This window comes from Agelaius phoeniceus, chromosome 7 (genome assembly GCF_051311805.1).
Source record: "Agelaius phoeniceus isolate bAgePho1 chromosome 7, bAgePho1.hap1, whole genome shotgun sequence".
Lineage (NCBI taxonomy): Eukaryota > Metazoa > Chordata > Aves > Passeriformes > Icteridae > Agelaius > Agelaius phoeniceus.
In genome coordinates this window covers 38,436,990-38,455,266 of record NC_135271.1, presented here as the reverse complement: position 1 = coordinate 38,455,266, position 18,277 = coordinate 38,436,990, and the positions used below count along the sequence as shown (strand labels likewise).

Genomic DNA, 18,277 nt, shown 5'->3' with positions numbered 1-18,277 from the left:
AGTACCTCTGAATGGACAATGTGCTTTAGCAGTGACTGAGGGCTCCTTTGAAACCAACAATAAAAGCATCTTTTCTGTCGGGGAGTACAAGGCTCACAGAGGCAAGAGACTTTAATGACACCATTATCTTTCAGGCAATTAGGACTCACTGGCACAATCCAGCACTGGTAGAGGCACTGTTTTGATTGCACTGCAATGGCTCAGTGAAATATAGACTGCTGAGACTTAGCAACACCATAAATCGCTTTTAATCTCAAACCACCATGGATCAAAATGTACTAACACAGGCATAATCAGAATTCACAGGCATATTTTCTCTTTTAAAAACATATGCCTGGGAACAGAGGCCTCCCCTCCTCCCATCAGCTCCCCACACACACGGGCTGTGTGATGCTGATCCTCGCGCTTCTCTCCCGACACGCTCGCCGCAGAGACGGGTCTGAGCCTGCCAGCTGTGGGCATGTTTGTTGTCCCTTGTGGATTATATTTTAATGACATACCCTAAGCCTCTTAAACTTGAACAAATGTGCATTTAACTGTCTGTGCATTTGTGCCAGTTTATAAGGTAGAGGGTCAGCCAGCTTATCCCCCAGCTTCTCTGTGAGGGCACTGTCCAAGAATTTTAATGGAGCTTTCAAAAGCCTCCCGTTATGCAAGGTGCCTTAATGGAGAGTCCTCCTGCCTCTGAAAGTTCCCTCTTGTTGCTAGACACAATGAAAGGCAAGCCATAATCTCTGTGGAGAGTGCCCAGATTTTTTCCTGTCGCAGTGTGTAGCTGGGATGCAAAGCACAGCTTGCTCCGCTCCCCTGCCACAACCAGGGGGATTCATTTCATTAGTTTGGAAAGCAAAGGGAGGTTATGTAGGTCATCAATTCATCCCTGCTGCCTTGAAAAAAGAATTCATTATGAAATTTCACTTTAATTAATGCAATGCACCAGCTTGTAATAGTATTTCATCGGGACATCTGGTAAAAGCACATTAGCTACAGTTTAATGTTAAGACATAATTGAACAGAACTCCTGTTGGAGCCTGGCTTTTGCAATATGTTTTACTTCTGCTTCTCCTGCAAGCTGCCAAATAAAGGAATTGTGGGACTCCCTCATCAGAGGGTGATGGATCCTGACCCAAAGCCTGTTTGACATAACAGAAAGGGTCCAGTTAACATTTGCAGGCTCTGAAATGCGTCCCTGAGGAACAGACCCAGCATCCATCCTGTATTTACATTCCAGCCACTGCTGGTACCTCCACTGATCTATAATCCCAAATTATATAAAGTAACAGCCTTGGTGTTTTGTTCCAGTTCTGTTTGAAAGGCTGTGATCAAATGGGCTTTATAAACCATTTTCTATTGGCTTAACTTAGAACCTTTTCCTGTTCTAATTATATGTCTGCACAATTGTTTGTTTTAATACTTATTTGATTATCTGCTCAAATTAGTGTCAGTGCAGCAGCTTTCCAAATGCTGCATTAAATATTCACATCCAAATGGGATTTCTTTCTGCCCTTTGTTTTGCAGGGATCTGGACTATAAATATGAACTCTCAAAAGATTGTAGTTATTTAGTAAGTACTAGGTCATGATTATTTAAATCTAACTAACAGGCTAAAGAGTACTTGGAAGATTAATATATTTTGAAAAAGTTTGTGAAGTGTTTGAAATCTGTTTGATTTGAGGCTGCTGTCTCCACTTCTCCTTTTCTTTTTTTGGGTAAGTGTTTGAATAGCCAATAACAGTAATAAAAAACATCCGCCACCAGCACAAGTGCACATTGTAGTTTCTCTGTTACACTCTCCCCCTTCAGCATTTTTTTAACCATTGTGTCTGGGACAGTTTTACTCCCAGCCCTCACTGACAAGGGACACAAAGACTAAGATGTTAGGGAAGCTTTCTTTGTCTGCTGTTTAGTTGTTCTTTGGGTTATTTTCTGCACCAACAGGCAAGAGAGGGAGGCAGGACTCATCTGGAAAAGCTTAATGTGCCCTTACTAAGGACCCAGTGCATGCCCAGTGGTGCTGAGCACTCCTGCTGCCAGCACATGCACTGCACACACATGAAGGGGTCCTGGGCTGCATTGACTTCACTGCTCATGCCAGGTGCCACCCACCCTGTGTGTGTGTTTGCTGCTGAACATTTTTGCAAGGAGCAGGTGACTGACAGAGCCTGGGCTGGGACAAGGCCAGTCCACCTGGCAGGTAAGGTCATCTCTCATCACAGATGCTCTCCTGAGGCTTAATCTATATATAAGCCACCACTTAATTCTGATACCACCTGAAAACATAGACAAATTGTTCCTGCCCTCAGCTGGTCAATGCAGATAATTCATTTCTTGTAAAGCCAATTTGCCCTAAAGAGATGCTAAGATCCCCTTAATGATAGAGGCATGCAGCAGACACAGGCCCATGCCCACACAATCAAATTCAAGGCACTTACCTCTCTCCAGGGAGCAGCAGCAGCTCTGTCCCACCTTTTCAGAGCCTGTGGTAAAAGGCTGTTGCAGACAAGAGGCAGCTGGGCAGTAACAAAATGTTGTGCTGTGCCTAGACTGACTTTCCAGTGAATTTTCAGTGCTACAAGTCCCATACTAGTCACAGTAAGAGGAAATCCAACATGGAGTATTGGTAGACCTGACTAAGCCTGGAGTTTGGCATTAGTTGGCAATAAAACATAAACAAATAGGCAGCAGCCTGGAGCATTGGTCAGGCTGGTGCTAACTCCTGTCTCAAGAAGCAGAGGTCTTTTTTTCCACACAGACATCAGTGCCATTATTTACATGGCCAGGTCTGGTGGCCCTCTGGTTGCTGGGAGGGACAGTCACTGGCATTAGGAGGTGCCATTTCTTTGTTGTTGTCTTAGGAGAACATTACCACAGGACCTGTCATTTTAAAATTAAGCAGTAGCCTCCAACCCTTGGAAACCTAAACCAGCAACTTATCTGTGGGCTCACACAGCTTCCAGGTGGTGCTCAGAGGTTTGATTTCCTCAGGCAGCCCGTCCCTGATCCAGTCACTGGTATTGAGGGCTCCATGGGACAAGCAGGAGTCAAGCTTTTGTTCTCTAAGAAAAACAAAAGCAGTAATGTAAATAAGTCCAAAGGCATTTTACAAAGGGTATTTTTTTCCCCCTAAATAAAGTAGAACTTGTGACCTTTTCTATTTTTAGTTTATCTCTATGATGTGATAAGATGAATCCTAAATTAGGGAGGAAATAGATTGCTTAGGGGGAAAAATCATTTGATAATACTGAGAAAATGCCACTTATGAAAGCAGCCTACATCTAGTAGGTATTTACAGATTTTATCAGGGGCTGAAGCTCTTGAGATAGCTGGCCTTAGACCTCTTCTTTTTTGCATTTAATATTTATCTTCAGCTAAGTCTATGTTAATTATAGTTTTACAGCTTGAAGCAAACTGGTCACAAGTCCCAGCAGTGTTTGATGTTTGGGCATCTCACTAGCCCCTGTTCTTTGTCTACATTTCAGATGTCTGTGCTCTTGTTTCTTCAGCCTATGGAACAGGATCTGCTGCTTCTAAGAGTCCTGACTGCAAGAGGTTGGATTTTTTCTTGAATGCTTTAAGATCCTGAAGTGAAAAATCATTAGTTCTCTACTTCTTTCATTAGTTCTATTCTAGTTCTCTATTCTCTATTCTTTTATCGTAGCAGGTGTCACATGAATTTTCCCAGAACAATTTTTATGTGCTAAAGTAAAACCAACAAAAACCTAGCTGAGTGCCACCTTTGCCTTTAAGTGTTTTATGCTGATGATGTGACTGCTTTGCTTTCCCTGTCTCCTGCTGAACCTCCTCTTCCCCACAAAGCACCTTCTGCCAAAGGCTGCCCAGACACCCCCAGCACTACTCTTACCCTGCTGCCCAAAGGGTGCTGGGGGAGACAAAGAGACTTCACCAAGCCAAGCAAGGAAACCATGGGAACAAATCTTTGTGACCAGCTCTGTGGGAAACTCAATGCCAGAAACCAGCACAAGCTTTCATGAAAGTTTGGAGACTGGGATGAGACGAGGCAAGGCAGGAAGCTCCCAGGGGAGGGTGAGTAGCACCCTGTCCCCAGCTCACATCATTGTGCTTTGTTCAACCTCAACAATTGTGTGAGCAAAGCCCGGAGCATCAGCCTTAACTTCGAATTTCCTGCTTGCTGTCGGCTCCATCCCAGGGACTGTTTGAAACACAGCTCTTACTATGGAGCTGGCAGAAAAGAGCTCCCTGCTTTCTGGGGACATGGGCTATTGAGCTGCAAAGAGGCATGCCCAGTATCTGCCTGGGTCTGGGCTGGCTGGGCCTGACTTCTGTAGTGAGAGGAGCTGCTGTCACAGCAGCCACATGATAACCCCCTCTGTGTGTGGCAGCCCAAGGAGCAGCTCGTGACTCGTTCAGCTGGGCTGACTTCTCAGCAGAGATTGTCTTAATCACAAGCTGTACAATGTCTCTTGCCCAGATTTGCAGAAGATTTGGCTTTACAGAACAGGGTCCTGTTTCACAAAGCTCCTTCCTTCACCTCTTACCCCTGCTCTCTTATTGACCAAATCCAGGATGTTGCCTGAGTCCCTCTCTTGGGCTCCTGGATCTGACCACATGCCCAGTGCGAGCTCTCAGACAATGTTGTACATGTCCTGGTCTGCATGAGAGAGACCTGGGAGGAGGGATGGAAACCAGAGGAGCACTAATGTTTGTGGCAAGTCACGCTGCTGTGTTTGGCTTGGCATGATGTTGCTGATCCCCCAGGATTTGGCAAAGGGATCCCCAAATTCAAAAGAATTAAAAAGCTGTCCCAAAACTGCAAGGATTAGGGGATTTTGGCTGTCTCTCTGCACTCAGTACTGCTAAACATCCCCCTCCTGTCATTAGCAGTAACCCCTGGCAGGTCCCACTGCTGGGTGTGAGCCTTCCTTCCCTGGTGCCTCCCTTTGGCACAGCAGGGACACAGTGCCTACATGTTTCTCCTGCCTCAGGAAGTCTTGACCTCCCTGACCTGCTGGCCACTCATGAGTGACTTCTTGGAGCTGGAGAGAAGCAGCAGTGATTTACCACAGTGGTGGGAAACTCCCTGAGAACAGAGCCTACCTCTCTGCTCTAACACCTTGTGCCTCCCTATCATGGGATCCAGCACATGCAGGCATCACTCTCCCTTATCTCCTGCTGCAAGCAAGTCCTGTGTCATCCCAGAAACCATCTGTGAGATCATCTGTGAAATATTTCTTTCCCTTGCATGCAAGAGAAAAGGAAGCAAAAGGCCTGCATAATATTGATGGAATCCCTGATAGCCAAATATCGAATTATTTACAGCCTAATTGTGCAACTGATACTCATGAGATCGCCTAGGCTACAAAATACAATTCATACATTTCACAAAATTGGTGACCTCTACTTCAGACTTTGTCTAGATGCATTGTCACCTAAAACACAGGTGACATCACTTTGCAGGAGAAGTACTAGGATATCCAGAGACTCTTGAAATATCCACTGACTTCTCTCAGAGCACTGCTGTGAAATAGAAGAGGATTCTCAGAGCACCTACTGGCTGCCCAAGGTACACATGTGGAGCCATTTGTGATGCTCAGGTGAATCCTTGCCTGGCTGGTGGCTGCTGCTCCAGAAGGGCCCAGGTTTCCCATAGGTCTTGTGTTATAGCTGAAACTCACAGGTAAATGCCCTGGATAGCCCAGGCACCTTCAGATGGCATTAAATGCATAAATGCAGAATACTCAATTTAGCCTGTGTGACTGCTGGAGACCTCCCAGCACAGGGAGCAGTGACCAAGAACAGCAACACTTCCCATGCCACAGCATCCTTCCTCTCCTTTTCACTGTCATGTTTGCTGTGCACTTTAATGCAGTTCTTAATAAATGCACTAAAGCTCCTCCTTCCTGCCCAGCCTGCAGCAGATAGAGTAGGCTGGCACTGAACCCAGCTCACAGAGAGCAGATTTCCAGACACAAAGCTCTTCTGTCCATTCCAAGGTACACAGGTTGATGTGGCAGTTGTCAAAGGCCTTGGCTATTTCCCTAATGCCAAACTTCTCTCAAGCCCTCTGTCTCCCTCTTTAATAAATATCTGAACTCTGATATCTGGAGTAGACTGTAAGTTGTGTCTCTTAAAATATCTTCTGTGTTCCCCATTATATTCTACTCTTAGCAGAGCTTTCAGGAGGATCACCTTCTTCCCAAGCACTTCAGCAGCATTTAGGGACCATCCCTTGAAATCACTGGAGCTGAATAAATCACTGGGCAGTCCATTTTGGCCTGAGGATGGAAACAAGCTAAAACAAAAAAATCTGACCCGGCATTACAATGCTGTCCTCTCTGTGCCCAATAATGCTCATTTCCTCTCCAGACAAGACACACCATGTATGTCTAAACCCCTCAGCCTGTCCTACTTTGCAAATTCTAGTACAGCTGTAAGCTAAAAGAGCCGGCCAAATTAATTATTGCAGATTAAGGAACCGAGCAAGAAATGGCAATGGCCTCTTGTTAAACTGAAACATCTGATCCAAACCAAGCAATTTCAGCCCCTTGTTAAATACTTGCTTCTCTTGCTCACCATCTCCAGTGTTTTGCTGCTGAGCACCATCATCTGAACATGGTTTATTTATATGTACCCAGGCTATGACAGAGCAGCTTTGCCAGTGACAGCCCTGGCCTTGGCTGAGGCAGCCAAGACAGCAGGTTTGTAGGTGGCCACCACCTGCAGGCCTCCTCAGCTGTGGGGTGGTGGTGTTTGGTTTTGCTGCTATCAGGCTTTTGTGCCATTTAGAGTTGGCAGGCAGAGAGGGACAATTAAACTCTGCTCATGCCAAAGGAATGTGTATTTATTTCAACCAGGTACTTCTCCTTTTCTTCCTTCCTATCCCCCTTTTGAGAGACATGAGGTCAACAAACAGGCTTGGCTTGGTACAATAAATGTCCTGCACCTCAGAAGTTGGTAAGAAAACAAAGCCAGTGGCTGCCTTATAGGCAGGACCAGAGAGAGGAAACAGCAACATGATTTACCTGATGGCAGTGGTACAGATGCTATGGGATCCCAGGTCAGGGAGGTGATGACACCTTTGCAAAGCCAAAACTTAGGTGGCTTAATACTTTTGGTTTGTTGTTCTACAAATATTATTCAGTGTCTAAAATAGAAAAAGGAGGTTATTCAGCTATTAAATACCAATAAATCTGTAAGGTTTTACTCCTCTTTTTATTTTGTTTGAAACTGTGTGTTGAAAGCAAGATCAGGTCTAACATCAGATGATGTTAGGTCACTTGGACCATCCGCTCTTTGGCAATGAGCCCCATGTGTGCCCTTACAGGATCCTTCTCCAGACTGCCCCTGACCACAACAAAAATGTCCCTATCCATTGGATGCTCCATAGAAAAATATAAGCCACCTACAGCAGCAGTTGTTGTGTCACCAACTGGTGTCTCCCTACCAGGTTTGTAGGTGCTGTGCTCTCCATTTCCCAGCAGCCCTGAATATGACAGGGTGGGTTAGGTGGCAGAAGGCTTTGTACACCTTGCTATTTTCAGCACCCTAGAATTGTCAGAGATACAATCCTTGCTGGAAAACACTCCTTGCTATAAACAAGTTGATGAATGTAGAAGAAAACAGCCATGCTCTCCCCACTGGCCACCACTCCATATTCTGTTGTTAATTTGCCCCTTTCCCCTCCTCCTCCTCTCCATTATTCTGCAATAGCTGTTAGTTGCTAAAGGAATTGAAGAAACAATTAAGAAGCTTTAGAAAAAGCAGATAATTTCTCACATGCAGTGCTGAGTACGCAGCAGATGTGACTCAAGAGACACACATGCTGTTTTCAGGCAAGCATTCCCAAGGGTTTAGATAAAAATAATAAGGATGAGGTGTTTCAGCAGAAATCAAGTTATTTTTAAGTGGAAGGGCTCTAAGGGGCATTAAAAGAGTTCCCTGAAATTGCCATAATCTTCTTCTGTGTGGGATCCCATAGCATTAGTAGTGTATAATTAAAACTATTAAGCCAGCAGTCAGGCTAGACAGGGATTCTGGTAGAGAAGTGGTTGCAGGGGTGATGGTGAAATGGGGTGGTTGCAAAGATCATCAGACAATTTCTGATTTACTGGAGGTTTTCAAAGCAGAACAAATGAAATGCCTACAGGGAGATCTTCTTCCAGAAGGCAGAGGCAAGTCTCAAGGACCAGAATTTGAAGTGGATGGCTTCAGTTGCTGCAGTTCTGTTCAGCCAGCACTGGGAGAAATGCTGCCATGGTTGGGAGCCACATCTCAGCTGACACAGCATGTTGCTACTTCACTGAAGTGTATGGCCCACATCCAACCTAAGAGTCTGTGAGAGACACTTCTTTCCAATATCCCTTTGCTTAATCCATCCCCAGCATCTGTCACCACACCAAAGGGGACAGAGGCAGCAGAGCCAGCATAACTCCAAGCAGCTTGCTGAGCCAGCCACTGGCCTTTGCCATCTTCTGGCTGCAATGAAGACTGGACAAATTAAGAACATGTTTCCATTACCCTCATTCACCTGAAAAATAATCAGCAGCCAACTCACTTCTAAAAAGTGGCCTGGCAAAGGGTCAAGAAATGAAATCTGGTGGCAAATAGACAAGTACGGACAACTAAGTTTGTGATGATCATCATCTTGGATGGATATCTTCAATATCCAATACCAGGATTTTCTGTGCTCAGACACATAAATCTCAGGCATTCATACTCTGCCAATATTTTAAATCATGCCCACAAAGCATATTTGAATAGGATTCAAGCTGATGAAAAGCAAGTTGCTACTTTTAAACAGATTTGGTGACCATGTGAATGGAGCCAATGGATTCAATCCAGCACATGACATACCATTAAAGACAAATTTGCTACTGCAGTTCTTCCTGCCAGGAAAGGTGTGAAAGAACACGTGGCCCCTCCAGGATGTGCACAGCCATATTTCTGGTGCTACAGATGGCAGTTTGAATGCTTGCAGGGTTTTTGCCTTGTCTTTTCATAAGGCATATTTAGTCCTTGCTGTTTTCAGGGAGACATTTTAGTTACAGTCAGCTTATGAAGAGACCCATCCCACTTGAATCATTTTAAAAACACCTCTTCCTTTCAAGTCACCAACTTGGCGAAGGAGGGAGAAGAAGAAACATTGAGCCAAACTCCATAAACAGATTTTGTTTCCTGTGTGTGTGAGATGAGCCTGGGAAAAGCAAAACAATTAATCTACCCACGAGTGGCTTTGCAGGGAAAGGTTAAGGAATAATAGAGTGATTTAGATCACACCACTTTACATGCATTTATGAGGGAGAAATTCAACACCCAAATAACAAATTCAGTTCAGATTTTACTTCCTTTCTCCCTTCCCCTCCACCCCCCTCCCCCAAAAATGAAATACCCTTCCATTTGTAAATTACTTTAATTTAAATACTTTAAGGTTAACAAAATGCCTTAAGTTTGACATGTCCAGAGTTACAAAACAGAAACAAAACCTCTTGACAAAGGGTAAGAAAAAAATATATAATCCAAGCCCAAACCTCCTTTCCTAAACTGGAGTTTATGGTCTGTGAGCTGGCAACCCTCCAGAGTCTGACACAATGTCTGGAGCACCCAGAGCAGCTGGAATTAATTTTCTTCCTCCAAATCTATGCACTTTCATATGAAGCTGTGTTTTGGCACTGCTGCCCAAGAGAGAGTCCAGTGCAAAAAATCTAAGCCTGGCCGTTGTTTCTTTGCAACCCAGCACTTGCTGAGCAAACAACAAAAAAGAAGAAGAGGACAAAAAAAAACTTAAGAGAAAGAAAAACCCTTTCCCTTCCCCCACAAACACAGACAACTGTACCAAACAGGGGGTCTATTCAAGGCTGTTCAGAAATGGGTCACAAAGAGAAATGTTTGCAGATCAAACCAACACTTTTTTTTAACTTCTGCCTTGTTTTTTTTTGTTTTGTTTTTATAAACATCATGGAGGCCCCTGGAAGGTGCTGGGGATGTTTGAGAGTTGAGGTCCTGCTGATCCCTTCTGCCTCCCATTGACACAGTTCCCACGCTGGCCCTGACGTGCAGCCCCTCTCCAGGGTCCGGACCCTTTGAGCCGCCCGCTCTGGGTCTGAGCCGCCGTAGGAGCCCGGGGGCCTCGGGGCCCTGTGGGCATCAGCATCGGGCTGCAGCTCCTCACCCGGGCTGCTGGGGGGTCAGGAGGGGAGGAGGGAGGCATCCAAGGCACTCCCAAGGTGTCCTGTCACAAAATCACACACTGGAGTTTGTGGGAGCCCGTGGCTCTGTCCCCTCGCCATTTGGTCTTTTTCTTCTTCTTCTGGCTTTTCTCTGGGATCTGTTGCCTGTTTTGGGAGACAGAGAAGAAAGCAGGCAGGTGAGACATAAGGCTGGGCTGGATCCAGAGCCCTGGGCAGCCTGTAGAGCAGTATCTTGGTGTGCATATTTGCATACATTTCTCCATATACCCTTCCAGCACTGCATGGCTTTTCATGCCACACTGCTGGGCCTGGCCTGAATTCTTCAGGAAAGAGGAAAGAAGCCATTAAGGATAATGGCAGGGATGTATGTCCTGCCAGGGCACTATGCCTCCAGCTGCCCATGGTGCACTGCTGCCTCCTTCCCCTGCCATGGGGGCTCCTCAGGGAAACAGGGATGCTCCAAGTGATGCAATGTCATCCATTACGCTGCTGACACTCAGTAGGGAAGAGGATGAGAGAGATACAGAGAGCACAGAGAAATACATTCTTCTGCCATTCAGCTGGCATTGCCCTTAGCCAGCTGCACGGATGCAGACTTGGTGATGGAGGGGAGCTAAAAAATAAACTGAGTTTGCTGCTGAAGGGACTCTGGCTTCCTCTGATGTTGTGAAGAGCACTGGTGCACAGAGAATGAGCTGACCCCAGAAAGATGTCCCTGGCTGTCTGAAGTCACAGCCACCAGGAACACACAGCTGAGAGCCCTCCAGCAGTGTGCCCTGGAGCTGTGAGCAGCCTCTGAAGCATTCTGTTCAGGGCTTCTCCCTGTCCAGTAAGGTGAGGTGCTGCCCAAATGCCTGTTTGCAGCTGCACCCAGCTGCAGCAGCTACTCTGCCAGCCCAGCAGTGCAAATCCAGTGAAGGCTCTGTAGCTCAAACACCTGACAGGCAGCCTGTAGATGCAGATTTTAGTGCAAGATAAAACATACAGACACCAGCAGCTTCCATAGATTCAAACCTGAGAGTCTGAACAGTTCAAAAACAGCCTCTTGGTCATGTAATATTCCAGGCATTGAACCAAGTGTTCATACCAAGTAATCCAGACCAGGATGAGACATCACTGGGTCATAAATCACTATGGCTTTAGCTGGTGTTTCTCTTACAGCCTCAGCTTCCAAATTCTTGCAACTACCTGAAAAACTCAGCCTTGACTAGTAAGACTTTTTCTTGGTGAATATGAGGGCTGGAGATGTGAAAAACGTAAGACTTTAAAGCTCAAAACTACAAAGATGTAATTTAAAAAAATACTTTAAATCTGGATAAACACTAAGTGACCACAAGCTGTGGATCTGTTTTAGATCTTCTGGATCTGTTTTAGAGATCCAGAAACCACACCCTGGGCCTGCTCAGGGCTTCTGCTGTGACAGTTCCTGTGTGTGGACTGCTGCAGCATAAAAGGGGCACAGGAAATTTAAAACATCCATTGAGTGGACTCAATCACCCTGCTCCTTTCTGGATTACTTCCAGACAACAGTTTCTTGCATGAAGCTAAATAAACTGGGAATCAGCCAAGTGCAAGAAGCACCAACAGTGCAACCCTGAACAAGCATCCTCACCCTGAGAGCTCACAAGGGCTCTGAGGAAGCACTTCATTTGCAAAGCACTTTGTCAATGACAGTTATCAAGGAGCTGAAATTTGCATTTTATTTGAAAAAGCTTACTTGAAAACCAGAAAAACAATACCTGATGGGTGATGCTACCCTTGACTATGGACAGTTTGTAACGTCCAAAAACCCAGCAAAACTGCTTTGTGGCCAATGACCAGCCAGATCACACAGCATCTTCCTGCTCTCTGACTTAACCCGAGTTCCAGCTCTTGTCAACATTGCTGGTGCCCTTGACATCACAGGCTGGCAAGGATTTCACAGTAGCTACTCAGGAAACTGAGGTGTACCACTTATTTTTGAGGTTATGGAGTGCATTTTCAGGGCTTGAAATTAGTAATGCCTCATTACAATACTCCTTTCAGCCTGCTTGGAGCTGTGTTACGTGGAGAAAGCAAACAAAGCCTTTCCATCTTTTTTGGCTGTTCTCCTTTCCTGCAGAGCAGAGTAGATGGTGGTAAGAGCTTGCTGCAACACAAAAGTAATATCCAGCCAGCTAATACTGAGTTAGAGAACAGTTGGGAAAGAGCTTGGGACACTTCCAACTCAGTTCTCCAAAGACTTTCTGCCCTCTGCTTTTGAGACATGTGGGAAGAGTGGGCAGTACCATCTGGTTTTGATGGAGGCTGGCTTGAGGCTCTGCTAGGATATTCACAAGTACAGATATGCTGTGAATAAGTGCCTTGTGGTTTAATTGCCGGGCGAGGCACTTTGCGCGGCAGGGAGGAGCATGATTTCAGCTCAGTGCCCTCCCAAAACATGAAAAATGAGGGCCCAGAAAATCTGGCAGACAACTAGTGCCAGAAAAACAAATCTTCTCAGAGAGAACTGAGGTTATCAGGGAGATACTGGGATGTGTGTGCAGCTCTTTTCCTGCAGGGGAGCCGGGCTCTGGGAAGGCAGTCCCTCCCTGCTGGCAGCCCGAGCAGGGGTTCGCCCGGAGAGCGCGTCTGCCAAAACGAGCAAAGGCAGCTCATGCCAGAACTGGGAACAAACCTCTGCAGTCTGAGGAAACCTGGGGCTTAGCCATTAGGTCATGCAGTTTCTCATACAAAATGGCCTAATTTTTTCCATTTAGCGAGCAGAAAATGTTAGAAGTCACCTACAGAATTAGAATTTTGTAGAATTTTTTGCCGGTCCTTTTTAACTTCTAGCAAGGCAAGATCCTGAGAGGACAAAACTATGAAAACCCAAATTACTGGTCCAGAGCTTTCAATGCCAGCCTTTTAGAGCTGACCATTATAGTAGGTTTTGCACTGTTCATTGAATAAAAAATTTTCATTACAGCCACAGCTGCTTCTTACTGGGCATGGTACTGATGTCCTGCACAGGTAGCTAAGGGCTAGTAACAGACCTAAGCAGATACAGGACAAGAAAGTTAATAAACACCAGAAATATCCCACCCCCAAGAAAACCTGGCTCCCCAGAAGTTGGCTCCTGACTCTCTGGGCCATGACTCCTGCACATTCCATCCATGGGCAGTAAGGAAGGGAGGAGTTTGCAGCTTACCTTATTACCCTCACGAGATCATGGAAGGCTTTGTCCACGTTCAGAGGTGGGTCCTTGGCACTGGTTTCTATATAAGGAATCTGGAGGAGAGAAGTGTATCATGAAAGAGATCAGTGATAATACCAGTTTCAAAATGAAAAGCCTGAAGGCTGGAGAAACGGGCTGCTAATACCACAGAAATACAGGTAAACAAAGTGTTGCCATGACACTGCTATCAACACCCTCACGCTTGCAGCAAGGTCAGTGACTGCTTACAAAAGTTCTGGAATAAGCACCAGGCTAAACAGCTGCTATTGAGGTGTGGGTTTGGGGGAGAATAATCCCAGACTTCATGTTGTCAGATGTTCTCTCCCCCTGAGCTCTGCTCACAGACATGAAAATAGCCAAAGGTTGTTGAAAGACCAGCACTTGCCAAAAATTCTTGCTTGCCACATTTTATTGGGACTACTGCATGAATATTTCATGACTGCAATTCCCCTTCAGTGTAAAATGATCTTCCCCTTCAAAGTCTGACAGCCAGATGGGGCCTCCTAGAGTGCTTGTCCAGCACACTGGCAGATTTATAAAACTGCCTCTGATAAGGTATTTTCATGCATGGCCTTTTCCAAGGCGTGTGTGTACAGATGGATACAACATGCTGTGCTGCAGTTTAGGTGTCCTGGCTCTGACAGAAACCAGATTCCGTGGGGAGGGGGAGTGAACCTGCCCTGCCAAACTCCCATCGAGGTCTGCTTAGAAACCACCACACACTTGTCCTTTAGGCACAGCAAGCTGCCAAGAGGTCTCAGGCTTGTTTGCCTTTAACTTTTCCTTCAGTTCCACCTCCTAAGGGAGTTGCTGTATCCCTCTGGGTATTCAGGGCTGCTGGCATTTCGAGGTGATTAGTGGAGCAGCATGTGATCTACACCCATCTAAGACCAATTTCTCAGGCTAAACTAACAGCATGAATAATGCAGAGCTGAGATGGTGGGCCAGGTTTATATAGGCTTAACAACCCTGTTAACTTCATTATCTTTAACAAGCTCAGGCACCTGGATTTACCTCCTAATGCCTGACTCTGCCTTTTCACTCCAGGGAGGTGCACTTTCTTCCCTCATCCTGAACACTTCTCAGCACTTTCAGACACCTTGTACAGAAGTCCCAGTGATGGCCACACCTCTCCTACAGCCTGGTGCACAGCAGAGGTTCTGGTTTCAGTGATGAATTGGCCCTACTGGAAGGAAACTGCAGAACTGCTACTTTGTAGTAGTCAAAACTGTATTTACAAATGTTTCATTGTAAGCTTTAATGCAGCTCCTAATGAGCACAGCTTTCGATTCTGAATGCCTGTAATAGGACTTTAAATAAGCCATTAAATAATCCTGCAAACTTACGTTATGTTTTGTTGCCATTTCTCTCCCCTGTTCTCTTGTAATTTTCCGTAAGTGCATTAGATCAACTTTGTTTGCCACCAAAATCATTGGAAAAGACTCCCTGGAAAACATCAAAACCACCACCCAATTATTACCACTCTACAACAAAAATTATGAGCATAAATTTCACTTTTTGATTCTGACATCATCTAACATTCAGCTACAGACATACCACATATGTGTAAAGAAATAAAAAGGAAACCCCCAGGCTGTGCTATACATATGTTCATATTGTAAAAATTTACTTGACAAGTTGCATTCATGCACACATTCCTTGTTATTTGTAGAGACTTCAGGAACTTATTGTCACAATTTCTGCAATGCCTGATGATAACTAAGCCTGAAGATCCAACTAGGTGAAGAAAGATCTAGAGAATTAGCCAGAAAATCAACTGAGACATAAAGACAGATCTTGGACAAGAGACTGGGACTCTTTTGTATTAGTTAAGGCATCTCAGTGACTGCATATCTTGGCAAGATACTGAGGGATGATGGAAGAATTGGAGTAATTTCTTTCCTGGTCATCTACTGAGAGCAACTGTGGGGGACAGAAAGATGGACTCTGGGAGCTAGTGCTTAGAGGGGCATCAAATAGTGGAGAAAATGAGTGGGTGCAAAGAGAAGCCCATCAGCTGTTACCCCAAGACAAACTGGGCTTGGCAGTGGTGGCTGGAAGGAGGCTGGAAGGAACCAAAGAGATTTGTTAAGCTTCCAGTGCTAACCTACCATCTTCTCTTTCTAATCCCAGAAAAAAATACCAAACCCATCTCCCTCTGTAATAATACTCAGTATTTCCTTAACTACCTAGCATGTAAGTGCCTGCCTTCAGCTACCACCTGAGAAGAGATCCATTTATCCACAGTATGTCCTGTGCAAGGCTCTCCCCCTCTCCCCCTGCAGAAAGCTCCACTGTTCCAGAGATAAACAGAACCAAGGTTGGGAGCCATGGGAGGGAGTGTTGGCAGTGCCACACTCTCTCCTCTGGCTTAATGAAACAGAGCAATCAGCTGCTGTAGGGCCTCTTGGCCACTGCTGGGAGGGAGGAGGTCCCTTCTGATCACTGACACTTACTGCAGTATTGTTGTCTTATATTTAAGTCCTCCTAAATGATCCCAGTGTTCTCTGCTGTAACAGAGCTGATTTTACTGGGGTAAGGAGCAGCTGGCCATACTAATTTCTGTATAAAACACTTCCCTGGTAACTCTGGATTTTTAAACAGCGTTTCTGGGTCATTTTTCATCGAGATGATAACAGCTCCATCTTCCCTCTGGCATGTTGCCCCATTGCTCTGGCTGGAAAAATACTGTACTGCACTCTGCATTTTAAATGAGTCTTAGAGTTATTCATTCTGATAATGTGACTGTGATTTAATGTTAATACCTGAGCATTGATATATTTTGACTCTGATCCTTCTGGAGCAAAATGTTTGCTTGTCTGAATTATTTGACTGCTTTGTGGCTTGCAGCACATTGATTAGAAAGGGATTACTTTTGGATGGTATCTCATTTTCCTTGTTTACATCAGGCATAAAACTCTATGGGGACTTTGTTCCCTATTGTAAGCTGTACAACTGCAAGTTGGACAAAGCTGCTACAGTTGGAAATTTTACTATAATGAAAGTTGTGGAAAGAAAATGGGAGGAAGGCTTTGAACAGCCCTGCTAACACAGCAGCCTGCAATTCTTTTGGATTTTAAGTTGCCAAAAGTGCCTGCCAGACTGAAAACCAGGGTGATGCTCTGCTCCCAGCTCGCTGTGGGTTTAGCAGGAGGGTTTTTACTCACGTTGCTCCCACTGCTGTGATTTTCTGCCCCAGCTCAGGTTTTGGTGAAGCATTAATACGCTCCTCACGCTCGGAGCGGCGCTGAGCGGGGAGCACAAACAGCCTCGCCAGCCCGTTTCACTTCCTGCCTCTCACACGCTGCTGCAGCACTGCACAGCGTGTATGGAGGGCAAAAGTTTCAGTCCAGAGCAAACAGTGAATGCCACATCTTATTTTCACCAAGTTAAATTAGATAAAATCAGCATCAGATTGGGGCAGGTTACAGGAAATTCTGTCCCGTCTCCTTCAGCTTCTAGAAACAGATTTACTTTGCCCCAAGCTAAGCCAGCAGTGCTGAGGCTGCTGTGATCTGAGAGGCTGACTGAGGGACTGACATTCTTCTTCATTTCAATGAAATCAAAGGGTGGATTTTCCTTTACTTTTCACTCTTGTGGGTTACACTTTGGATGCCTTACTGGAAGAGCTGTCAGCTGTGAACCTCACATGATAGGAGTCCACCCTTCCTGTGGGGAAGTTATTCAGAGCTGTGAAAGGAAGCCAGCAACGAGGCCCAAACCCTCTGGTGACTTTTCTTGATGACTTCCATAATTAAAAGTCATTATGAACGGAAGAACTAAGTGATTCAAAGCTGCAGACATATAAGGGCTTAATTCACACCCCACCCAGTGAGAATGGATCCATTGCCTCTTGAACCAGGATGGGAAGAGGGAGTTATCTTGTAGATAAACCAGCAGCTTCCCCTCACTGTGCCAGGACACATTTATTTACCATGATTAAATTCCCAGTGCTACCTTCTGCCCTGCACATGCAAGGAGGAGAGAGGCGACCTTACTTGCTGTCTCCCCAGGCACAAACAGATGTTTTATTCTATGTAATTGTTCACTACAGAGCACAGTGCATTAACTACATTACACCCCTGGTAACAAATACAGTTCCAGCACAAGTTTTTTCCCCTTCAAGACACTTGCTCACATCCCCAAATAATGCAGGGCCTTCGAAGGTGTGTTTGGCACAAGCCAGGGACAGGAAGATGGTACCAGGACACACAAAATAATTAGGGTTGAAATGCTTGCTGAACCCTTGCTGGTGATCCTGAAGCACCTGCACTGTGCACAGAGCATCCTTCCCTCTCTTCAGAGCTGAGCTGGTTACCTTCAAAGGTGTCTGATCTCTCTTTCTCACACTGCTCGGGTAGAAGTTTCTCCCTTCCGACACATTCTCACTCCATTTTAACACCACTGACCCTTTCCACACTGAAAGCCCTTCATGCTTATCAGAAGTAAACCCCTTCTTATTCACCACATGAGGTCCACAAATGCCACCTTATGATTTGTCTCAGGACACGCAGAAGGCAGAAGCTGGGGTCACACGTGCAGCCATCCCCCAGGATGGTGGGGAGCCCCGTGGCACCCACCTGTCCTTGACTCTGAGGATCAGCTGGTGGAACCGGTCCACGTGCTCGAAGCTGGCCTTGTCTGTCACCGAGTAGACGATGAGGAAACCATCTCCAGTCCTCATGTACTGCTCCCGCATTGCACTGAACTCCTCTTGGCCTGCAGTATCCAGAACTAGGACAGAAGAGACAAAGGTTTTTAATTACTGTGAGGGACCTGTAGCTGCTGGCACCACTATGTGTCCTGTGGCCTTTCTGCCTCTGCTGGGCTTCCTCAAAGACTGCAAAGATGTGATGAAATCACGTTGGATTGACATGGGGGTTTCTGTCCCAGACCTCACTTGCCCTTGTATGCC

General features: G+C 45.7%; 2 protein-coding genes across 6 annotated transcripts in view; both read right to left on the bottom strand.

Annotated features, from left to right (window-relative positions):
• The window catches only part of TMEM177 (transmembrane protein 177), a 45,760-nt gene extending 36,534 nt beyond the window's left edge, over positions 1–9,226 (bottom strand). For 3 of the 4 annotated variants that reach the window (XM_077181612.1, XM_077181613.1, XM_077181614.1), the window contains exons 1-2: positions 7,002–9,226; positions 2,433–3,056 (exon numbers count right to left, since the gene is read on the bottom strand). The gene's annotated coding sequence lies outside the window, so the exon portion shown is untranslated. The remainder of the gene's footprint in view (positions 1–2,432; positions 3,057–7,001) is intronic. The other variant, XM_077181615.1, reaches the window with a different exon arrangement.
• Positions 9,227–9,369: 143 nt separating this feature from the next.
• MRAS (muscle RAS oncogene homolog) overlaps positions 9,370–18,277 on the bottom strand; it is a 38,478-nt gene continuing 29,570 nt past the window's right edge. For both annotated transcript variants that reach the window (XM_054636718.2, XM_054636717.2), the window contains exons 3-6: positions 17,943–18,096; positions 14,709–14,808; positions 13,336–13,415; positions 9,370–10,310 (exon numbers count right to left, since the gene is read on the bottom strand). In XM_054636718.2, the coding sequence (XP_054492693.1) occupies positions 10,211–10,310; positions 13,336–13,415; positions 14,709–14,808; positions 17,943–18,096 (434 nt within the window). In that variant the 3' untranslated portion in view covers positions 9,370–10,210. The remainder of the gene's footprint in view (positions 10,311–13,335; positions 13,416–14,708; positions 14,809–17,942; positions 18,097–18,277) is intronic.